The sequence below is a fragment of the Paralichthys olivaceus genome, chromosome 11 (assembly GCF_024713975.1).
Source record: "Paralichthys olivaceus isolate ysfri-2021 chromosome 11, ASM2471397v2, whole genome shotgun sequence".
Lineage (NCBI taxonomy): Eukaryota > Metazoa > Chordata > Actinopteri > Pleuronectiformes > Paralichthyidae > Paralichthys > Paralichthys olivaceus.
Genome location: NC_091103.1, coordinates 7,763,271 through 7,788,879, shown reverse-complemented (window position 1 = coordinate 7,788,879; position 25,609 = coordinate 7,763,271). Strand labels below are relative to the sequence as shown.

General features: G+C 41.3%; 1 protein-coding gene across 4 annotated transcripts in view; it reads left to right on the top strand.

Annotated features, from left to right (window-relative positions):
• The first annotated feature begins 2,387 nt into the window (after positions 1 to 2,387).
• ssh2a (slingshot protein phosphatase 2a) overlaps positions 2,388 to 25,609 on the top strand; it is a 30,361-nt gene continuing 7,139 nt past the window's right edge. The window contains exons 1-8 of one of the 4 annotated variants that reach the window (XM_069534153.1): positions 2,388 to 2,625; positions 5,151 to 5,194; positions 21,458 to 21,570; positions 22,099 to 22,163; positions 22,684 to 22,805; positions 23,614 to 23,679; positions 23,788 to 23,853; positions 24,474 to 24,668. In XM_069534153.1, coding sequence (XP_069390254.1) covers positions 2,563 to 2,625; positions 5,151 to 5,194; positions 21,458 to 21,570; positions 22,099 to 22,163; positions 22,684 to 22,805; positions 23,614 to 23,679; positions 23,788 to 23,853; positions 24,474 to 24,668 — 734 coding nt within the window. In that variant the 5' untranslated portion in view covers positions 2,388 to 2,562. Of the gene's footprint in view, positions 2,626 to 5,150; positions 5,195 to 14,528; positions 15,107 to 17,386; positions 17,422 to 18,940; positions 18,959 to 21,457; positions 21,571 to 22,098; positions 22,164 to 22,683; positions 22,806 to 23,613; positions 23,680 to 23,787; positions 23,854 to 24,473; positions 24,669 to 25,609 lie in introns of those variants that run through there. The other 3 variants (XM_069534152.1, XM_069534154.1, XM_069534155.1) reach the window with 3 other exon arrangements.

The window sequence follows — 25,609 nt, the reverse complement described above, 5'->3', positions numbered from 1 at the left end:
TATAAGAAGGATTGTCTACAGTCCCATTGTTTCTGTCTTGGCATTAAGTCCTTTAAGTAGCCTCATCCTCTCCTCTAATCTAAATCTTGTTTTCTCCTGCACACTCTCTCCCCCTGTCTCCACCCCACCCCCCTCCATGCTGTGGTTACCTGTTTGCAGAAGATCTATTTTCTTCTCCTCTCCTCCTGTTTTGCCCTCTCTCTGACTCCCTCTTCATCTGCTCCTCTGTCGTCCATCTCGCTCTAATAAATGCAGTTTGACGATATTGTGTTTCCAGCCAGAAGGGCGGAGAAGTGAGCTCCTACACTGCAGACATCTTATGGCTGTCATGCACACACATATAAATACACAATTTGTGTCCACTTTCATGAGATGCGGGAAATTACCCTCAGAATGAAAAACAGAGGATTCAGTCATGTGTGCATTGGGCCTTGTGGGCTACACCCTAACTGAGGGGCTGGATATATGGAGGCAGGGAGAAGTCATCAATCATGCTGCCACTTCTTTATCTGCCATCATTTCTATCATGGGCTTCCTCTAATTTCATCTCCACGCTCTATCTCCAACTCACTCACCACTCCATTATCCATCCTCTATCCCTTTCACGCTCTTCAAGTGCAGAGCAATCACAGCTTTTTGTCCCTGCACTACCTCAGACTGTTTTATTCTCTTTCTCTTCCTATTCTCCTACACTCTGGGCTTATTGGCTGATCGATAAAAAGGGAGGGAGGAGGAAAGAATTGAGGATGGAGGATGGGGAGGGGACGCCAAGGAGAAGGAGGAGGAGGCAATGACCCAGATAATGCAACTAGGGATTCCTTGTGTAGACCTCAGCTTCACACCCATCTCCGCCTTCCTCTCTGCCTCCAACACCCACGTCCTCCCTGAACGTACACTCTAACTGTGTCGAACCAGGATTATTTGTTTTTTTGAATTAAGTGTGTTGACCATGAAAAGTCAAAGGAAAGGCATTTGATGCCTTTTACGATTTGACGCCTGACATCAAGATATAGATGTGAGATATGGGGAGTGTTCAAGGTGCGGCATGTATCTCGTCCCATCTTTCACCTCCTTCCTGACCCTCCTCTGACTTTCCTTTCACCATCACCATCATCAAGCACACACACACACACACACACACACACACACACACACACACACACACACACCCCCCTCCCCCTGCTTTCACACCCCCACCTCCACGTCTCATCTCCCAGGAGGGGTGGGTCACATGGAAGCACTGAGATGTAAGGTCAGGTGTAGGAACATATAGGAACACAGTGATGCATTATTCATGGTGCTTTATGTCACCGACCTAATATCACACAAATGCACGTCTCTCTATAGTTGTGAGGACACTCATTGACATAATGCATTCCCTCGCCCCTTACCTTAACCTTAACCATCACAACTAAATGCCTAAACTAACACATGCCCTAACCTAAACCTTATTCTTATCCTAAATCCCAGGTCTTAACCCTTAAAGAGCCCATTGAATTTGTGAGGATTCACAAAATCAGATAGAGATGTACACACACACACACACACACACACACACACACACACACACACACACACTTGCTGCCAGTATCATCTCTCAGTTTAATTGATCTAATTGATTCATTGAATTGATATTTGGATGAATGAGAGTTGACGTATTCGTCCAGCTGCCACTTTGACAGCTGGTTGCCACTGCGCATGCGCTCGCCACGGGCACGGCATGCTCAGTGGTGTTAAGCCAGTGGGATTTAGACAGGATAGAGCCGGAAGTTTTGATATATTCCTATCAAAGTAAATTATACGATACATACATTATCATACATCTTTTGTTTCCCATGCCCAGCTGTATAAAACATTGTCACACATTCAAATGTTATATTCGCCATAGATAACTACCCATTCAAAAATATAAGGAGGCCTAGTAAAGTGAGAAGGTTATTAAAAGAAAAATATCATAAAAAATGTTTTAAGTAATAACAATAGGGTTACTGTGGTATTCTATTCAAGTTATTTTGATCATGTTCCTATTTATCTATGATTTTACTTCTTCAAATTACTTATTATTATTATATAATTTCATATTATTAGTAGTAATATCATTCATATAACTAATAATAATTTCATAAAATAATGACTATAATGGCATTTATTCTATTATATTTAGTTTTTTTATAGATTTAATAAAAAAATACTATTTCAGCTCACTAATTATGATTATTGTTCATATAAAAATATGATTGTTATTAATAATACTAGTACTACAAATAATAGTGATAATAATAATAATAATAATAATAATAATAATAATAATAATAATAATAATAATGTATAATGTGTTTAGTTTTAGTCAACACGAGACGTGAAACTGTAAAGCTGGGTGACCGGATGTTGTTGATGCTGGTGGTTAGCCTGACGGTACCGGGGCAGCTGAGCACCGAACAGAGAAACAACCTCCGGACCTCGGTGCTCCGTCTCTCAGCTTGAATAACACATAATAATAATGTCCGGCGTCCCGGCGCTTCCTTCTCCGAGGTGACCGAGGTGAGAGCAGCAGCAGCCGGGATGGCGCTGGTCACTGTGCAGCGGTCACCGACACCGAGCACCACCTCCAGCCCCTGCGTGTCCGTAAGTGTTTCCGAGAACCGGTCTGACATTGTTTGTGTTTTCGGCTCAGCCCCGCCGGTGTGTGGACGTCAGCCCGGTTCCAGGGCTCAGGTACCCGCGGCGGCTAACGCTGCTGCTAGCATCACACCGCCCCCTGAATGTTCCCTCTCCCCGTGTCTGCTCTCACTTAATCAGCTTCGTGGAAAGTTGAAGTTACCCCCAAACTTAGCTAGGTAATGCTAACAGCTGTAGTTCATGTCTGCTAACTCACTTCCTCCCTGGAAACCTGGACTGACTTTAACTTTTGTCCAAAACCTTAAAACCCCTTTTTGAATATTCAGTGAAAGCCTTGAATGTGTGTGTCAATGGTTTAGTCGTGTTAGCGTCTCAACACAAAAGGAATTCCATCACTGGACACAGTGGAGTGACAGTGGAGGCAGTGGAAAGCAGGTTAGTGTGACAGGCCTGTCAGGGCCTGGAGGACGCAGTGGGACACTCCTCTTATCCCCCATGACACTTTGAGGCTTCCCATGTCTGCTCTCAGGCTCCTGGCACACACTCAGACTGGGCCGAGTGGTGGTGGTGTGGCTGCCACAGATAAGGCCCGTGCTGTGAGGATGATGCTTTCACCCATGACTGGAGGATAGAAGACACTTCTTATGGCGTGAGATTGTGACAGGATCAGTCCTCAGTGTCCTTCTGCAGGACACTGTTTCTAGGTATTGAGGCCCAGCCTGATGGAGGGACGATCGACAAATGTCCAAATTAATACAATCTGTGAGAGCAGTGAGGGAAAGACCTGAAGAGAAGAACATGAATGAAGTCATTTACATGAAACAGCTGTATAGTTCAGAGCTTTTATGTGATTCTGGCTTTTTGGTGAACACATCTCGATTAAAATCGTAACAGCACACGCAAGGTTCGATTAAAGATGAAGTCATGACTCTGAGACGCAGCGATGAGGGTTGCAGCTTTGAGGCGGTGTTTGGATCCCATGCTGAGGTAACCAGCTGCTTGTCACGAGACCCGAGATCCTGATGGGAAGCAGCCATGTGAGCCGCTCTCGTGAGAGGTGTCTCGCTGAGCGAGAGGAGGGGGGGCAGAAAACTGGGAGAGGGACAGAGAGACGAGCAGTGTGTTGTGGAGGACAGACTCATGAGAGGCACAGCTGGAATACAATAGCTTCTTGAGAATATCTGTGACAAGACATTCTTTTTCCAGTATGCTCCCCACCCCCCACCCCCACCCCAAGCATTTTATCAGCACTTTTCGCAAATTAAACACAGATTATTGACTCATTGATTAGTGCAGCTAGCATCATTTGCCCTCCAGCGCAGCGGGGAGTGGGACACCCTACCGTGATGCTGTACAGTAATCTGCCTAGCAGCACACCAGATCCCCTGTTCTCATTGGCTTCAAGGCCACTCCCTACACATCCATGTGGTGGCATGGTAACCATGAAGATCAGCCTGTGCATTGTACCCTGACCATAGGCAGGCATATTATGCTATGTTGTTCACATATTGGAAGTATAATGCACATCACATCAGCAGCAGTGTGTGTGAGTGGTCTGCAGAGATGTAATAGTATCACACACGCGCCTATAAAATCTGCTGAGCTGGGCATTTTTTCTGGTGTGTGTGTGGTTGTGTGTGCAGGGAAGGTATGAGTCTGCATCGACTCCTATTTCTTCTGTGTCACCACATTTTGTGTTGACGGCCAGCTGTTGGGCCGATGATGTAGAGAGCGTCTTCGAGCGAGCTGCCTCTCTGAGCCTAATCACATCTGTGGTGATAGTCTCAGGAGGAGATGCACTCTATCCCTCCTCCTGCCCCTCCTCCCCCTCAAGCCTCCTCCTGACCCACTGCATCCAGCCCGCACCCTAATCTTCCTCATCTACCATCATCTTTAATCAGCATCAGGATATTAATTGTTGTTTATTATAATTAGTCATGTGTGCATGTACATGTGGGTCTTTACATACAGTGGTATGTCAATGGTTTTGACTGTGTGTGTGTGTGTCTGTGTGTGTGTCTGTGTGTGTGTGTGTCTGTGTGTGTGTCTGTGTATTGGCCAGGCTTGACAGATTGATGCCAAAGAGAAAGTTCCCAGAGTTTTGCGAGGGATTAGCGAAACAGGCCGGGATTAAAAATGTCTGTGGTGGACTGTGCTGGTTGCAGTAGTGGGGGGGGGGGGGGGGTGATTGCATTTTGGGAGGAAAAAAGAGAGTCAGGTCGGGGAGGGCACGGACACGCAGTCTATTTCAGCCTTATCTCCAGTCACTGCTCTGAGCCTCAGTGAAAACACTGTGCTGGCCCTGCTTTGTGACTGAAGTCACAGATGAAAGTGTAGCTGCCAATGCAGCTCTCCTGTAATGCAAGGTTAATTGACTCTGACTCAGCATGTGAGGCAAACAGCCTGTGGGCCACCCAAGTATCTGTGGTCAGCGTGGTCAGTGTGTTCTGCCTGAAATGCTAGTTGCTGATGTGAAGTGACGCAGGTTTGGAATAATAATTTCCATTTTTCTTCTAATCCTGTCTCTGTAGGAATCGGGTAGTGGTGAGGATGATCGCCGCTCTCAGCCCAGGAGGTGAGACCACTTCCTGTTTTGTCAGAGTTCCAGTTTCCTGGAATATCTGTTCTTTAACACACACTCAGTAGCATCTCTTGAAACTGTAGGTTTAGAGTCAGGCCACTAGGGGGAGGCTGTACATCACATTTACAGTGTTTTCTCAATTACTAACTACATTAATGTTCATAAAACATTACGGAGCAGCAAAACAGTCAAATTGATCTGCAAAAGATCAATTCATGTGTCATAATGTCAAAAATGTAAATGAAAATAAAAATGTGCTTAAAACACAAGTGTAACAAGTAAAAGGGATCATGTCTGATCCCGGCATCATCCATAAATAACTAAATAAATGTGATTGTCAGTTTGTGTGAAGAGAAGCAGACACACACACACGCACACACACACACACACACAGACCAGTTCTACATGTGAGTGATTAGAAAAGAGCAGAGGAGCAGATTCACACCGAAAAAACAAACACAAACCACAGATTAAAGTGCCTGAATGCAGTGATCAAGATGTCTGCAAGCTGTTACAGATTAAACTACACAACAGTACCACACAAATACAACTGAAATGATCAGTTGCTTTGCAGACAAATAATGTGTATTTTGAACTTTTGTGTATATAGACCTATTGTAGAAGAAAAGATATCACTATGTAAAGGGCCAAAATATTGGTGTTTAGTTTTCTCCCAATACCTTTCTTTTTTTTTTTTTTACTGTTACCCACGTTTTTACAGTGGTATTGTTACTTTTATTTAAGTAAAGGATCTCAATGATAATTTATCCCATACTTAATTTAATAAGTATATCACCGATTAATGTAAAATCTAAACTTTTTAATGTAAATTCTAAACTAATTTATACACATAAGCTTTTGAGGATTGTGCCAGTGTAACCTGGGTAGTTGTAAACACTGACATCACAGTTGTTATTGATTTGCATGATTCTTGTACTTGAGTGAATGATTAACTTTTGATGTGTGAGAAAACCGTCATAAAAGACAAGGACATCACTGCTGTTCCTTTTGTTTTGATGACTCAGGTGGCTTTGTTATTGTGCTGGGCTGGATACTGAGCCAAAGAATTGAAACACATGTTTGTGTGGGCGTGTGTTTGACTTTATGCCGATAACCAGTTATATTGGGCCTCTCAGAGTCTATATCACTTTAGATATTATTAAATGTTATTCCAAAGTCCGTCCGTGGGGACATCAAACAATCATTAAATAGGGAGTGGAACATCAAACCCAAACAGTCTTTCTTTATCTTTACTGCACTTTGTAAAGGAGCTTTGTCATCAATCGAAACTTTAAAGTGCGATCTTAATGGTTGGGCTTTGTTGTTTGTTTTTTGTGTCAAGCTATTAATGTCTGTTATGAATAATGACTTATATTTCAATGTTACCATTTGTTACTGGTGGAGTTGTATTATGTAATAAGACACTTCCTGTGAGGCTACTGGTCTGAGTGATGCTGCTGTTCTGTCAGGAGCATAGACTTTATAAAGATAGACGACATGACTGCTCCCCTGAAGTGTCTCGATCGCCACCTGTACACACTAAATATTTCTTTCTCAAATATATCATTTTTGTAGTTCTTAACAGACCGATGTATGTCCAAGTGATTATTTTTCGAACACAAGTTAGTTATTAGATGATATAAAATAGAGTGAAACGTCACGATTGACAACTGAAACAGACTCGGGATTGGTCAAGCCAGTGTATCAGCAGGACCTCAGTACGTCCCTGACTTTGGATAGCCGGAGGTCTAAGGTCAAGAGTCAGTAGACATCAGATACAGGGTAAAACTGAATGCTTGATCCATAAAATATGTCTCAGAAACTCTGTAAATCAAATTTAAATTATGAGAATGACATACAGTATATGTCAACCTGAATCCAGACTCTTAAGGGTCGGAATATACTTGCTGTTGCATATGTCCGTTTGCAGCATAGGTTGTGCACGTCCTCTGAAATAAACCTGATCCGAGATTCAAGAGATCTGAGAAATCTCATTGTGCATAATTTCACAAAAACAACTATGCAACAAAATATTTGCTTTAAGCAGTGATTTACCTCGCAGATAATAAGGTGCAAATGTCACTCAAACATATATGTCAACAATCTATAGAGACATATACTACAAAAAGGAATTGTGGTTGTCAAGGTTACCTAAGGTTTTTCAGTCCTACATAGTTGGTTCACTTCATACCAGGTAAATCACCATGGTAACCTATGTTGAACTGCTAATCTGCTTCAGGGCAGGTTAAATTCCAGATAACAGATCAAAACCTGTCAACGGCCAAACTGCTGATCGATCAGATCCCTTGAATGTTCTATCGACAGGATCCGGACAGGGACAGAAGAGTTGAGGCTACAGTTAAGTGAGAAATAATAAAAGTCCTCTCTGGTTTAAAAACGTAGCCTCTAACAAACAGAGAGTTTATCACAATAAATAAATACATTGTAACTCTTATATCTTTATATTAATACAGTAAAGATTATTTGATTCCAGACACATTACTTGACAGTGCTGATGCTTTCACTGTTCTATTCTCTCAGTGAAAAAAAAACTTAAGCCTCTGATGTCTTTTATTATAAAATGATTCACACACTGTTCTATATTTTTCATGATTATAATGAACGTTCCAGTACGACTGAGCTCGTTAAAAATAAATTATACTTCTCTCCTCTCTGCTTTGGCAGTACAAACAGTCTGACATCACTTGAACTTTTTTAAAATCTACATCATATGTTCATAATAGTTTGTTCATCTTCAGACAAATAATTTTCTGAAATTATTTGTCCCTTTTCTCTTTCACTTATTAAGTAGTCTCCTCTTAGTTATAACCTTAATAAATAATTTCTGTTTATTACATTTTATCTTAAGCTTTAAAAAAGTAAAATCTACTGTTTCTATTCTTTGCTAGTTATGTGATAATCATTCACACTTCACTTTTGGACGTGGCTATTACCGACTCCACTGGCAGATATCAGCATTTCTTCTCATGTCACATGAAGAACTTGTCGCTCATATTTAACAACTCCGCTACTGTCACACGAATGTGCTCGTAGCTACTACGCTATTTGATATTTAAAGAGACAGACGTGTAGTCTATGGATGTTACATGTTTTTTTTATTCACTGCAACAGAATACAGACCAACAGGTTTCAATTCATGACCTCATTGATGACGGTAATAACCCATACAAACAATGTTGTAAAAATGTCAGTGTATGATTGGTCCAAGATGAATCAGCTGCCTCATGTTGAGCATCTATACTGCATGAAACTTGGAACATGCCAGAGGAGATTTGGGGCCGTGTCAGACATATTTGATCACTGGTGACATCACTCCTAAAAGCCTTTAACACACCCCAATTGAGCTGAGATGGACATGTGGTACCAGTTATCTGTTAGGTAATACTGCAAAGCACACACACACTTACATACAGAGCTTATTCCCTATATGCCTAACGTCATTACAATCCTGTTTTACCATTTGGCTCAGTTACCTCAACATTTGCTCAGCATTAGCACTAACACACACACACACACACACACACACACACACAAACATACAGAGTGCAGCAAGGGCCCTGCTGTGTGACCTCTAATGTGTGTTACATAAGAGCTGGGATCCACTTGTGTCCTTCCCACCCTACATATGGATTCAAGTAGCAGTGGAGCAATATAATCAAATGCTTTCACTCGGTCTTTATTTCCCTTGCTTTTTATTTGTCCCTTTCTCTTTCACTTATTAAGTAGTCTCCTCACCGATTCACACCCTGTATCGCTCCCTTACTCATTGTCTTTCTTTGGCAACATCTCTTTCACACAGATACACACAAACAGCCCACTGTCGCAGCTGCACCGAACCAATTGCGTATAATGTTACACGCCGCTGCCTCAGGACTGACACTGTCAAGGGCAGTTTTAGAAAAACATTTTCCCTAGCCAGAGTTATAAAACCAACATTTTTATGGTTTTGTTGTAAACCTTTGAAATGGTTGAAAAAAAATGGTCAAAGTGACAGATGAGTTTTGTTCTGCTGTGGGGTTTTTTCATCAAAGAGTTGAGTCCTACCTCACTTGTGTCTGCAGGGCGATCAGGTGACATGACATAGCTGTCAAAGGTCGAAAAGGTCACTGGATTGAAACAAACTCTTTATGTGGTGAAATTATTTTTTTAAATCTGCCACTTCACCATGAGTAGTCAGTGCACCAGAATGTCTTCAGTGTGTTGGATGCTGTGAAAGGGCAAAGACAAGGCCTAAAGAGGAACATGAATAAGAAATAAATTGATGGAACAAGAAGAGAATAAAAAATTATTAACAAAGAGAACTTTCTGTGAGAAAGCAAGGCTAACATGTCGGCTATGAGCTTTCTAAACCCTCAGTATTCAAAGGTGATCATGCTGCAAAACACTGACTATATTAACATGGACACCAATGATCTAAACCTTATTCTATAAGATACAATTATGATGTTTACATGAGTTGCTAATTGAATATTACATTCATTCTCTTGTTGTATATGTCAGCGTAGTGCCATTGTGACATCAAGCACATATGTTTATGTTGATTGAGACATCTACATCTAATTAATGTAGCCTCAATTCATTATTTCTTATTTCAAGTATAGGTTTTTTGGGTTAAGGTCATCTTTTTACATGGCAGTGTCATATTCAGACAGTCACTGTGTGATTGGTTTTCAATGTGTTTGGTTTGTATTTTATTCATCGGCCTGTATCGTGTATTGTAACTACTGAAGTCCAACTAGGGGATGGAAGAGAAAATGATCTTTCAACGAGTGTCAGTTAAATCTTCCCTGTACAGCACTTCATTTTACATAACACAAGACAGATCTTGGTATTGTTTGAAAAATAAGTAATGCAAGTAATTAGATTTTCTTCATATTATTTTAATAGTTTGAAGAATGTATTTGCGTGACAAGAGGCACTACTGAAAATGTGCATCTGTGTGAGACGATGGTATGAAGAACAGCAGACAACCTCACATAGTCTGACTGTGGAGCCGTTTGCTCTACAAGTCTTTTCTTGCACTTCTGAATATCACTGTTATAGTATGGACTCATTTTCCAGCCTCGACTCAGGTGCACACCAGCAGAACAGGTTCATCAGACTTTGCACTAACTGGGTCCTGCTGTTACAAAAGGAAGGAAAGGAAGGCTGCAGAAACGAACATCAAGCCAAGGGCAGACTGTGTAGAACCAGCTTGTCATGTGGAAACCTGTCCTTTAAATTCTTTGGGCTGTTCCTCTGCCATTCAGACCCAACACCAGATACTCCACCTGCCTTCAGCCTTCCTAAACTCACTGTTTATACACTGAGTACTCCCTGTTTATACACTGACTACTCCCTGTCCTAGATTAGCTACGTGGGCATACAGTATAAAGCATTGTCCAAAAAACTAAAAAGATACATTGTATATGGGGCACAATGTTATTCATGCTGCAGTGATGGTTTCTCCCATTTTCATAAAGGATTTCTGATCCTCAAGACAGAGCGACTGTAAGATTCTTAATCACCTCTGTTCAAACACCCTTCTCCACTGATTGCTTAGTTTGGTTGAATGGACAGCTCTACGAAGAGTCCTTGTTGTTCCCTTTGAGAATTATGGGGCCCGCTTTGGATATTGGGATCCTTTAATACAGTCGATTGTTGTAGCCATCTCCAGATTTGTGCCTTGACAAAACCCTGTCTCTGAACTCAGGCCTTTCTTTTGACCTTATGACTTTGTTTTTGTGTGTCTCCAAATCAAGCCCAAGCAATTGGATTTGCTGCAGCTGGACTTCTGTCAAAGCATAGCAACATCTCCAAGATGATGAAGAGGATGCACCTGAGCAAAATTCAAGTGTCACAAATCTTAAATTTGACTTTTTATTTGTCATTATAGAATATTCAGTCTGGATAAATCAATGAGAAAACTAATTTAGCATAGGGCTGCAGACATGAAAAGGCTGAAGGGATGTGAATGCTTTCTGACTGCACAGTTTTTGCAGTTTTCACTTCATACTATTAAATAATGTAAGATTAAAAAAGTCACCTCACTAAAGATGTATCATTGCTAAACACTGGAAGATCATTTCTACATGGTTTGAAATCAAGACTAGATTTTCAACAAATGCTTCTTAGATGCTGTGTGTTTGGTTACTGTAAAAAAAAAAAAAAAGCTACTTCTCCTAACAGATCTGTCTTTGTCTTATATGGCAGTTACTAGGCATCTGTGTTTCTCCAAGGTTAAGTGCTCCTATCTCAGCTCAGTGGGTTGAGTACTCAGCAAACATTTGAACTAAAGGCGTTGTAGTCCAGGCAGTTCTTTGCTTTGTTTTCAATCTTGAAAAGTATTACACGATTGTTTGGTGGTTTTAAGGCCTGGTGTTCTTAGCTACCACTAAGTGTTTGGCATTTTAAAATGTAAGACCACTGTTTGTTTTAAAGATACATTAAATGCACTGACCATGTAGGCAGCCGAATAGTGGGCTCGCTCCAGCATGACTCCCATTTACACACAAACATGCACACTCTTTTTAATATACACAGCTCCCTGACTACAACATCGCTGACTTGAATATTTCTGCCCATTTCCCATTGAGTGACAGATGAAGATGTGAAGTGGAAGGAGATTGTGCAACAGTGTCCAGCGCTTAGCCACCACAACAGACTCATGTTACCAGCCCACATAAAAAAATAAATGCCCACTGAATGTTGGTAAATTCAATGACACTAAACAGAACCACATGACTAAGCAGTGGAGCAGCTGTGCGCAGGTCGACTTTGTAGTTCCAGTTGCTGGCAGAGTTCACAGGCTTGTGATCTGTCTTGTGATGCAGGAGTTGTCGGTAGGGAAAGTGAGATGAAGTAGAGTTTAGTGTGATGGCAGAGGGGTAGAGTTGTTATTGTTCCATATGTGATGTAATCAGTGTTGCTCTCAGCAGAACACATGTGGGGTCTGGTGTTAAAACATGCACACTCACCTTGTCCTGTTGACAGCAGCTAAGAAAGAAAAGTCTACTGACATAGAATAACATTTATTTTTTAGGACAATATACAGAATACATCTTAAAATGCATTTAACACATTTATAGTGTTCTTGGATTCACTGAAGCATCTGTGAACAATTCTTGTGTAATGTTACTGTACGTTTACTCATGTAAAGTTAGCAGTGCATGGATTGTTTCTAGGAGACCTGTGAGCAGAAGAAAATTATTGGTGTGAAGCACTTGTAAGTTCCCTATGTTTCTGCTCATTTAGGATCAGTCACCAGCACATAGATTGTTGATTTTCAAAAAATTCAACATTTATCAGAGGAGATGACATAACAATTTAAGGAGGCAGTGGAATGTGTGCTTATCAATGTGTGTGTCTTTGGGCTATGTACATGCAAAACAACTCTTGTCAAACACTACATTTGACGTGGTGCATGCGACTAAGATACATTAGCTAGAAGTTATCACTCTGATCCACTGTCAGCCAAGGCCGTATACGCTATTGTAAGTTGAAGATCAGTCAGGTTTTCCTCAGTCCCACAGCTCAGAGTGTTTTCATAGACCTAGAACACAAGCATACTGTTCAGATTACACTGGGAATTTGGTGAACTCTCTGAATGCTTGTTGTTGTGTAACAGCATATTTAATAGCGCCCCTTTCTTAGCCAAACCTCCCTATTGATAACAGACCTTACATTAACACTGTTATAAAGCTTAGCTACGCTGCATAGAGGTCATTTCAGTACAAATGTTTTAGTTTAGCCACAAAGCACATGCTGGTGTGAAATATAAGAATGATGGGGGGGGGTTGTTTTTCAAATTGTTGTGTGATTACATGAGGCCCCTCATGTTGGCGCACCAGCAGAATATAAAATGTTTAATAGAATATAAAAAGAGCCAAAACATTGAGTCCATCTTATAACATAAAGTATGTTTGCTGATACCCGATATCTACGTACTAGCTTAATGTAAAGGGCAATTTCTCCCCCAGACTTTCTTGACAAGTCAGGCTCCTCTTTATCTCTACTTTACCCAGATACAACAGGCCTGCTGCTGGTGCTGCTGCAGTGTGGTCTGGATATCCTCAGCCTGTTTCTCATTTGCACTCGCTCCTTATGTAACAAAGCCACAAGGTTTGTGTGGCGGGGGAAAAGGGTGGAGAGGAGACCAGTGAAGTCTTCTTGGCAAGCTGACTGCCAAAAACCAAAAGACCATGTGGGTTCAATTGACTCTGTAACATTGGTCTAATGAGTACATCCCCTATTGACCTTGTTGCTAGGGCACTCATTCATCCTCTAGGCAGCAGTTTATTCTAATAATCAGTGAAGGATCTAGGATTTTTCGAAATAAGGGGCCATAATTTACAAAGAGGGTCCAATTATATGTCTGTAATATTTTTTTGTTTACTGTTAGCTCTATAGCTTTGAGCATGCCATGCATTATTCAATGTTTCCCACAGAATTGGTTCAATCTATGCGCACGAAGGCCGTGCAACAGATTCCTAGTGTCAGGTACACAGGCTAAAGAATAAAAGATAAGTTCTTGCGCGGGTGAAATGCTGCCGCAGGCCACATCTGCAGCTGAAACTACGAGGTCTGACTGTCTGCGTGGATTGGAAAAACGTGAGGGACCACCTGACAGCATGGATGAGCACGCACCATATAGCGTTGTACACCACAAAGTTAGAGATCGCTTACACTATTAGGGGTACTGTAAAAAAAAAAACATGCCTCCATACTGCTCCTTAGTGTCATCTAAGTATCCGAAAGCCCCAACATTCAAATTTGACTTGCATCAGTGTCATCTACACCATGTTTTTAGCCTAAATGCACATTGTTAATCTCCTGCCTAGAGCCGTGTGCACGTTTGTGTTGTGTTTTTACATTTGAAGAAAGCGTCGCCAGTTTTTTTGGTGCTATCCATTTACCAAATTGCCATATTGATTGATAGTACCTTTCCTAATTGACAAGATAAATATAAATACAAAAAGAGTACGGACAGGACAGGTGCAGTTGAGGGGCCAGTTAGATTTCAGCTGGGGCCAGTGGCCCCCTGGCCTCGCCTTCAGATCCCACCCCTGCTAATAATATTAAGACATTTTGAAGCTGACTAAAACTACGCTGACCTACAGTGTCATATAACCTGTCATGGTGTTCCTGTTATCAGGAACCTGTCATGGTGTTCCTGTTATCAGGATGGTGGGACTGAAGGGTGCCGATCACCTGCTGGAGGAAACACCTGCACTGTGTTTCCAGCTCTTGGCAGAACAGCTGTTCGGCTCCATGCGGTGGGGGGGGGAGTTGTTACTCCTCATTGGCTCTCCCCTCTTCCCAGAAACACGTGGCTCCTGCTCCTCCCTCCTACGACTCCTCTGGTTGGAGTTTGACCGTGGCAGCATGTTTTATTACTGTACATGGTGAGAGGCCGCTTCAGTAGCGAGGACGATGGTGGAATAATGTTTAGAAGCCTCCCGGGGAACTCGTTTTGAAGATGGGACTCTCTCTCGCGGTGTTGGGACACCTCGGGCTGCCCGGCTGTGTCAGCAGCAGGAACACAACGTGCTAGATTTCTCTGCTTCATTTTAACGCAACAGAGTGCGGGTTTGGAAACATCCTCCTCTTCGCGTCATTTCTCTGCTGTGTTGCGACTGTTCGAATCCGAGGGAAGTTAGCGGTTTGCCTCCTTGTCATGCCGGAGCACATGTCTGCGGTAGAGGCGTGAAAAGTTCTCCCCGGGACCGAGAGCACCTGACCGACACCCTCCTCCGTCTGTGATCTCCTCACCGCCGACATGACCCTCGGCGCGGTGTCCGGCTCCGGCAGCTCGGCGGCGGTCAGCTTCTGCTCCTGCTGCGGGGCTAAGATAGTTCCCCACTTCAGCGACGACGCGGTGGTTTCAAAAAATCAGATCAACCAGCTGTAAGTTTGAAAATGCTCACACGTTATGGAAAGTTTATGTATGTGTCTCCAGTCAAAGTTAGAGACAACTACAGCCTCTCATGACACATGGTCACAAACAGAGTAAACTGTGATATCATGATATAATATAATACATTCGTCATGTTGTGAATTGTTAGATTGTTAATACTCCAATTTAAATATTGACCAAATCCCAGTCTATATATTTGGATTTATTAGGATTAATGTGACCAATTTCAACACTGACTGTAACAATGAGTAAGCTGATAGTTTTGCAACATCAGTGTCATCTGTACTTCCTGATGACGTAGCAGAGTCTTACTCATGTGGCTGCTCCTTTTTGACCTTACTAAGACATAAAGTCTCCACATATGGTGTGATTCATCTACCTTGATGGAGGGGAGACACGTTGCTACTGATTTGCTGCACAGATATCCAAAATCACCTGAGCACCATATAACATGGGATGTTTTTTGTTTGTCCAAGATTGGGACAGTATTTGTTTAAACACATGGATATTTGGGGGGATGGTTGTTATGAATGAATCAGAATAATAACCCACTGTAAATAAGCATGAAGCAGAAAATACAGATATGTTTCAAGACGTCTGACGTTTACCTCTGTCAAGGTAGATGTGTTTTCACCCTTGTCCATTTGTTTCTTGGTGGTTTTTAGCAAGATTACACAGAAATAACAACAGATTTAGAGAAACAGATTTTTCTCTAAACTTGGTGTAAGGATGCAGTATGGGTCAGGGACAAACCCATCCAATTCGGTTGAGGATCCAGCAATGGGGGCGGGTCCTTTTTTAAATTTGAGAGATGGGCGTTTTCTAAAGTGTTCACCATTTTTTTTCATCAATTTTGCATGGATCTTGATGAATAGAAAATCAGGCCCACTTAGGGGACTATATCTCAGAGTGTGTGCGGTTTGGTGCAGCTTGATTGAATTTAAGGGGACTGTTGTGCCTCGGTTTGTGCTCTTCTGAGTACCATTCTTTTTTATGGAATGTCATCTTCGGATATAAATGTTGGAGGTCTCTAACTCACCGGTAAGTGATTGTTCTCAAAGACACAAAGGTTGGCATGCATCCAGTTTGCTACTGACTTAAAGTATGAAAACAGGAAACATGTCACTTTTAATATAACCTTTATACATTAATACAGTAGATCTTCTTGTACAGCGTGACAAGACTACACTGGAAGTGACTACTGGTCAGAAAGGCATGTTCTCTAGAAGTGATTCTAGTCCTCTATCCCACAGGTCAGTAGGCTGAACTGAATATTATATGTCCTGGATTCCTTGAGAATAATAAATAGATTGTCCTCGTCCAGTTTTCTCATCCTTCTGTGATCTTGTCTGTGAGCTACAGTGTCTGAGGAGATCAAGGGAAATTGAGGGTTTTTTATTTTATTTGCCTGTGAGATGTAAAAGGATTTAGTTGACTTGTCCATGCAGCTTCGTAAATTTAGGGAAAGGGTGGATGTGAGTGGAAATCAATGCATAAATTACTGCAACTGGATTAAAAGATGATCAAATCAACATTAACCAATATTCTACAAAGTCATTGAATTTATTTGAGTGTTGGTCTTTTGCTGTTGTTTCGTAACATTTTCGTGCTGTCAGTAATTGGTTGTGCCCTTGCATGAAAGTTGGCCTGTTTTCAAAAAAGTCCTTCACAATCTGGTGTGTCTTGATTGTGTTATTTTTCACTTATTTTACACAAGAGTGGAAACTGAACATTTCGTATTTATTTGAACTGCACCCAGTTTTTAAGGAACGTTTTTTTAACAAAGAAGGTTTATAGAGTTTATAGTGTTTTTTGCAATACACATACATTACATACTGGTAGGTGTGGTGCCTAGTAAATCACAGCAGATGTCGGAATCTTCTGACTTCCTGATTTTGTTTCGGCTCGTCACAACACAGGGTTTTGGCATCCTTTTATTACAGCACCCAGTGTTTACATGTGTGTCTAGGTTTGTGATGTGTGTGTGCATATGTCTGTTTGTTTATAGTGTAAGCGCCAGAGTGTCAGCTGGCCTCTAATGTTTAACCAGGGTTTGAATGAGTAATTACAAGCCTGGAGACTGTTGATGCAGTTAAGTATTACCTGTGGCTATATGGCATCTAAAACACCATTGTTATCCCACCAATTTTAGAAATACCAGTAAACCCCGCTCTTCCGCTCCACTTAATGTTTGTGTCACGTTCCTGTTTTCCAAAGAAAATAGATAAAAGGCTGAAACGTGACAACGTGAAGTGTTTGTGAGAGAATGCAGCAGCTGAGCAGGGATGTCAGCAGCTGGATATAGGTCAGTGTTTCCATGTCTGTGTGCATGTGATGCAAATAACCTACATAACTTGGTTTAAATGACATTAAGTCGAACTAACTGTAGACCTACCTTGTTTATCACAGTGAGGCCTGTGTGTTACCAGGCCACTGGTAATGTTTGTAAATGGTTGTCTGTCCTGGAAAGCCCATGTTTTATAAAGTACAGAGAGTAAAAGTTATTTTTAGTTATTAGTTATTTTTTTGTTTTACCAAAAGCTTTCAAAGTGTGAATGGAACCTATTATCCAACTGAGCTGGATGTGACCTCATTTGACCATCTTTGAATATTTCACTGAGCTCCTTCAATGCTGTTGTCTGCCTAGTTTGTCAGAACTGTAAGTTTAAATGTAATCTGAATCCATCTCAGAATAGCGCTGCATGCCTTGGTCAGGTATGTTTAGCTCACTTAGCTGGCTGTTGTTCAGACCTGGGTCATCAAGGAAACTGTATCAAAACTGTAGCAGACCCTGTGGTCTTAACTCAAACACAGACTGGGTCTGCACAGTGTGTCAAGTCTATCTTTAGTATGACCTGGTATCCCTTTCGCTTTATCTGTCCTGACCCTCCTCTGCTCTAGCTACCCTCATCTTGTCCATTCTTGTCTCTCCAGCTTTGACCAGCAATCTGCTCATTGAACTTCTTACGGAAATGAGCCTTTATTTGACAGTAGAGTGTGACATATGAAGAGATGACGTGTGACAAAGGTCCCCAGTCAGTCTCAAATTAGAACACTCCATGAACTTGACTTTTCTCTCTACTAATCCATCTGTCACTGTGTTTTGGTTGTGACAGATTTTTTCATACTTGTGTCCCCAAGCTGCAGGGCTGAATGTGCAGCTGTGGACACATATGCACACCAGCCAACTCCCTTTCTCTTCTATGGACTGTATCTGTCTTGGGTGCAAACTCATAAGGCCTTAGCAGGGCCTGCCCCTGCATAAAGCCAAGCCCTATATTTATCCCACTCTCCTCTTAAGAGTGACTAATATGGACACGGGCAGCAGGAGGGGGGGGGGGGGGGTCACCCAGTTATCTCCCCACTGTGTGGAGTGGTCCTTACATAGTGGTGATTGTGTCTGTGACTGTTGCCATAACAAGTACCTATTGCTTCACTTCAGCCGAAAGCGTAGGAGGGATGAATGCCAAAAGATGGCCCACTGGGTCTTCATTCTTTATCTGCCATCATTCACAGTCCACCCCTCATTCACATACTTTGTGAAGAGAAATACATTTGTACTTGTTGCCCCCCTTTTCACTTTGTGAGCACATTTCTGTAGCTATATCAGTTATTCTGATTGAACAGGCACTTTTCCAGTTGTCTTTGTATATTATTGTGACTAAATTAATTTAAGCACACTCAAACTGTTTTGTTTAAGTCCATTTTAATCTCATTAAATACAACTGTGTACAGCACTCTTTGCCCTGCTGTCGCTTTCTCTCTCTCATAGTACCATCGGACCATCGGCAGCACCAGGAGAAATCTCCCTGTGTTGGTGGGCCATCAAAACATCCATAAAGGTTTTACCTTCGTTAGAATGTAGTCAGAACTTTTCATCACATTGACAGTTTTAGCTTTAGTTGTGTGCATTGATACAATTTATTCACATTGGTTATTTTGTTCAACTCACACCACAAAGATACTCAGTTTATTGTTATATATACCATGAAAAGCATAAAGGCCTTACATTATTAACCCTGGAAACCAGTGAATGCTGCAGCCTGGAAAATATGATTTCACTATTTTACCAATAATGACCAATAGAGTGAATACTGATAGACTCTCTGACAGTTGACAAATTGCTTCAGCTCTAGTGTGGATATATTGTGTGGTATTGGTCCGTTGTTATGTGTCAGTATATTTTGTGTCTACTTACTTGCCATATTTCTATTCATGCCTGTACTAACAGCCTAAAAGCAGTCCCAACAATCAGAGCATATGCAGGCTGTGTTAAACCTGTGAGTTATCGTCTTCACGTCAAAGTGAACATACAGTACGTTTACAGTTCACGTCTATATATAAGCTGTTAATAGCTGAAACTTTTAAAGGACTACTGTATTTTTAGAAGGCATATTAGAGAGTCCCCTCACCTTTTCAACTGTCAGGTTTCATTTCCACTTTCTCAGTGTGTCTGCAAAAGTGTAAGAGGTCAAGTTTGCGTGTATGCACGTGCATGAGTACAAGTGTTATCTTACAGATGACATTGTACAGTAGCACTGCTATACATGGTCATTGCCAAGTACAGTTCATGAGTGTGTGTGTAGTAGGAATTAAGGAGAGTGACAAATGAAAACTAGGCCAGCTGCCAAAGTTTTGAGGAATACAGAAGAGGAAGCGTGAAAGGGAGGACTGAGAGGAAACAGCTAGGTCAAGGGTGGAGGGGTTATGGGAAATAAGCCCTCTGTTGTCTGTGTCTCCTGATTCTGTACTTCACAGCTTCAGCAAAAGCCAGGAAGGACAGTCGGCTGGCTGAGAGGATGGAGAGATGAAGTTACAGAGAAAAGGGGGATAACAGGAAGCCTGAATGGCAGATGACATGTGTTTTTTTTTAAATGTGAAATGTGAAACCGAAGAACTGTAGACCCGGATGAACTGTAGGAGTTGGGTTCATTGAGTGTAGACCTGCAGCCTGCTGCCAAGGTGGAGAGATTATCCAACACAGTGGTTTACCAAATAAGCCACTGTAATATCAAATAAGTGTATCCACTGACGGTTTGCGTCACATCTACCGATATATACGTAGCTTTGATGTCATCACCTGCCTTTCATTGATCCCAGTGATCTTCACTGTGTGCGTTTGTCATTGTCAGTTCTTTTTTTAGTTTCTGGGCCCAGAGGCTATGAAACCGCCCTCATTCAACTTTTGTAGAACAGGTTGGCCAACTCCCTGGATTAGTGTTACCTCTGGGAAAACTTCTATCGTTGTATTTTTGTCTGCATAATGTAACATTCACTGACATATACTCTGAGCCGTGACGTTTGTCCTCTTTAAAACTCTCACTAGCCTGATTTCGGCTATTATCCTGTGAAAAAAAATGTAAAATGTAAAAAGCTACAATTGTGCATATGCAGGGCAAGAGTTTCACAATATAATTTTTCATCAAAAAAAATAAAAATTGTTTATCACATAATTGACAATATAAAATGTGTAAATTAATTTGCTCATAAAGAAGAGTTGAAAACCACAAGCCACAAAAAAATTGTCTTATACTAATTTATCGTGATAATTGTCGATATCGACTGCATTATTGTGGATGTAGTTTAGGGGGCAGACCTGTTGTACAGCATTATTTAGGTTTATTGGTCCCATGGCTGTCATCCGACACGCACCTAAGCTGCTACAGAAGTGGGTCTTCCAACCTGTTTTGTTTGTATGTTGTATGGGTGTTTACTGTGTCACTGTGAGAATATAAACACACACACAATCATTGTTTGTTGTCCATGTGAGACAGTTAATAATGTGTCCCCCTCAATGCAGCGACCTCAGTCACAGTTAATAAGATTAAGTGTTCCAGAGAGGAACAGAACCCTGTTTAATACGACCTGCTTTGGCATGCAGCGTTATGTGCTGGCCAGCTCTTATCTCTGCTCCAACACTGTGGAGGAGGGGACTCGCTCTGTCTTTCCTCTCGGACCTCTTGTACTTCTCTCAATCCTCCCATCCCTCTGTACTGGCAGCTGTGTGCGTGTGTGTGTGTGTGCGTACATGCGCGTGTGTAGTCCAGCTGTGCGGAGAAGCACAGAACATTGTGTTCTGAGTTCACAGCGAGTCTGCAGACCAGTGGCCAACTGAATGGACCATTGTGACAGTGACATAAGCACATGACAACACCCGTCTGTTCCCAGTCCACATCTCGTGCTTATTATAAGAAATTGGGTTGGCATGTGCAAAGAAGTGAAGTAGAGTTTTAGAATTACATAAGTTACAAAAAATAAATGACAACTGGAAAAGTTGACAGACGTCTTTGTGTTTGAAGCCTCTAATCATGTCTTATTTTTCTCCTTCTCTCTTCCATCAGTATCAGTGAGAGCTTCCTCACAGTAAAAGGTGCAGCCCTGTTCCTTCCCAGAGGTAACAGCCCTCCACCGAACACTGCACCTCCTATCAGCCAGCGCAGGAACAAGCACACAGGTAAAGACTTGTTCGCAAATGGATGAAAGCTGCACCTTCTCCCAGAACTTCCATCCTCAGCACCAGAAATTAATTCTGTGGAGGAACTTGAAATTAAATAGCAGAGTTTTTCAAAATGACATTTCTGTGCGGTATCTTGGGGAACAGCTGGTGCTGAAACAGTTTCACAACAAGGCAGATAAATCAGTTTGTGGTGGACATTTCAAAAATTAAGCACGGAAATTATACCAGGAGAGGAAAAATGTTGCTGCCACTGGAAAATACAGCTTTTGAAGACCTGTGTGTTGTGAAATGAGCTGATTACTATAAAAAGCATCAGTGTCTTTGCTTGTTTCACTTAAAAGGGCCTTTTTTTCTTCAGATGTAGGCCTGAGTGAAAGAGACATCAGTTTGAATGAACTGGAAACTTGCCACAGGGGAAATGATACACTATCCTCTGTGTTATGTCGACCTTTAAATGCCAAGAATACGATTGTTGTCCAAAATAAACTGGATCTAAGCGAGAATGTTGAAATCCTGTCTGTGCAGGTGATCTCCAGAAACACCTTCAGACTATGTTCACTGTTCTGCGGCCGGAGGACACCATCAGACTGGTATGTAACACACACACATAATATCATGGTCAGGAGCAGAGTGGTCTTGTTATCAGGAAGATTATATACTGGTTTCTGTTCTTCGTTCACACATGTAAACAATAAAACTTGTTGGATTTTCAAAACAACTGTTTTTGTATTTAAGAATTCCAGTAATTTCCAGTCCCTGAAGCATCTTTTATTTATTTCTAAAAGTTAGAGAGGACTTGTGAGAGACAGATAAAACAAATTTTAAAAAGAATCCTTCGTAGTGTGTTTTGTGTGTTGACCTGCCCTTCTGGAGGAACGCCCACATATTTTAAACTCCACACACCCAGGTTGTAATACCAACTTTGCGATAAAATATTGAAGCTTCATTTAAAAATTTAACAATAACCCTGATACATGTGAGCCGTTATTTTCTCAGGCTTTAGAAAGCTTCCCCAGAGCCAGACATTATATAACAGTTCACAGTAGGCCTTTCTGCTGTTTGTCCATTTCTCATTCTTATTTCAACTTTCTCTTCTGTCTTTTCTTTCAGGCTGTGCGCCTCGAGAGCGCCTACCCTCAGGTAACCCGCTACATGGTGGTTGTCTCCACCAATGGCAGACAGGACACGGAGGAAAGCATCGTGCTCGGCATGGACTTTGTCTCTTCTGATAGGTCGGTGCCACATCAACAACACACCACTCTGTCTTTTAGTGTTATATCAAATGTAATTAAAGCCCACACGTGACGGCAACTTAGGAGAGATGACTGTCCCTCTTTTTAGCTTTACAGTGATATTGACATTATAATGTTATTCTTGGATATGCCAGAATGTCTTCTAATTTTATTATAAGTCTCTAACTTCAACCCAATAAGACCTAAGGCGCAAATAAAAAAACTCTAGAATATAAGCGTTGTTTGAAAGACCACTTAAAACCAGAGTTTTCTGAAGAGCTGACAGAATTGCCAACATTTACAAAAACTTAAAATTTTCAGTCTCTGAAACGGATAGAGACATTAAATAGAATTTAAAAAAACCTAACCCTCATCAATAAAACACTATTGTAATCTGCTTCAATATCGCTTGGATCGTCAGCCATTGTGTGAGACACGACTTTAAAAGTTTTTTTACAGGAGTGCTAACAAACAAATTACATTTCCCATAATGCACTTTGCATTTACCGCAATTATATTACAATGTTTGACTTATTTCATTTGTCACATGTCATGTAAACGATGACATTGTCACAGATCTTATCCGACTAGAAGCACACAAACAATGCACCTGGTCTTAAAGGTACATACATGCATATGTTGGATCTGGTATAAATGGGTTAATCTACTTTAGATGAAATAGCTAAAATTAAAGTTTTTCAAAATAAAGGGTTATTTTCCTATCCATAACAATTTTTCTTCTTGAGCGTTGTCAAAGCAGTCTGTTGCTTTGCTGTGCTGTGGTCTAACATGTCGATCTTCCTCCCAGCTGCTGCACGGTGGGTCTGATTCTACCTCTGTGGAGTGACACTCTGATCCACTTGGATGGAGATGGGTAAGACACCACACCTACATCCTGCTTCTTCTCACTGTACAGCTTGACCTCATTTAGTTTGTTGTTGTTATAACGTGGCTAATAATCTCTTTTTCTCGGTGTCCACAGTGGCTTTAGCGTCTCGACAGTTAACAGGGTTCATGTCTTCAAGCCTGTTTCTGTCCAGGCCATGTGGTGAGCAACCTTTATCGATGTAAAGTTGCATTAAGATAATGTTGCAGCACTGAAACAACTACATCCTTTTCTCTACTTTTTTCGGCTTTGACCTCCAGCCTTTTATCTTTTGCTTATGCTTCTCTCCTCCTCCTTCTTTTCTTCATCATCTTTCTGCGTCCTAGTCTCTTCTTTATCTCTCCCTGTCTCACATACCAGTGCTTCCTCTTCATTTCCGTACTCATTGTCTTCATTTCCTCATTTTATTGTCCCTTTGTTACTTTGACCTCCCTCTTCCCTCAGCGTTCTCTGATACACTAATTTATTCTGGTTTATATCTCTGTATCACATCTCTCTGTCGCTGTAATCCCTCTGTAATTGTTCAGCTCTGCTCCCTTGTTATATTTCTGTTACTAATTCCTCTCTTATCATTTGATCACTATTTGACTTGTCTCCATCTCTTATTAATTCCTCCTTTACATGAACGTTTTGTTCACTCCAGTCTAGAGATGTTCTGTTAATGCTGGTATCTGAACATCTCTACTCTAATCTTCCATTTAATTTCATTCTGTATTTTTTTTATTGCTGTCAAAACAACCTCTCAAGTGTGAATCTTCATCCCTCTCTTGTGTCTGCTTCAGGTCAGCCCTCCAGTCCCTCCACAAAGCTTGCGACGTGGCTCGCTGCCACAACTACTACCCCGGCAGCCTGTTCCTCACATGGATCAGCTACTACCAGAGCAGGATCTCTTCCAACCAGTTCTGTGTCAACGAGTGGAACGCCATGCAGGACGTGGAGTCGCACCGTGCAAACTCACCTGTCACCTTCACAGACCTGTGAGTAAAAGAACAGAAGTGACCAAACAGTGCATTACTCAAAATCCAGATTTCTCACCGATGGAGGAATATCTGGAATATTATTTGGTTTGTGGTGCGTTCCAGGCATAGAGTCATTTCCACTAGTTTTCCTTTTGTATGCCAGAGAGTGGCTCAGCTCCATTGATTGTAAAATTCTTGTGGAGTGAACATTTTCAAAATGTGTTGATGTGGAAACCTAAAAGCAATCCTACATTGCATCCCACAGGCTATTAAACATTAACTAGAATGTATATATATTAATACTGCAACCAGTATTTCATAACCTAAAATACCTAAATCAAAAACATTTTAAAAGTTGTTTTTGGATCGGATCATAAGTGGACAGGGCGAAGTTTGTCTGTTCTTACTTGGTGTAACAATGTGTCCTGAATGTATTTCCTGTGACCACTTGTGATAGGGTCCTACTTTCCTGCTCTATATGCAATTAATCATGTATGTTATTTCTGTTCTCCAACACCAACTGATGATGTCTTTACCCAGTCTGAGTTTACCGATGTATCCTTTGACATGTGTGTGTATGTGGGCACGAGAGAGTGTTGACATTGTGGCCACAAACAAGTTAACGGATGGGCACCGACTAAAAATACATTTGATTCGTTGTGAAACTGTAGCAGGTCAGGGGATTTCAGCTGAATGGTTAGTCCTTCATAAGTGATCTGATCTCAGGACACATCTTGGTGAATTCAGAACATCTCAATAGATCTTAATTATGAACAGCTTTAAGTGAGCTGACTGTACTGAAGCTATTAACCAAGGGTTGAATTTGTTCCTTGGTGCTGATGGAACCAGGCCTATTATTATTATTATTATTATTAGTGGAACGTCTTTGAAAAGTCATAGAGTTTGACATGCTAGCAGTGGTGCGCATCCTACACATGCATATGTATGTATAGTGTATT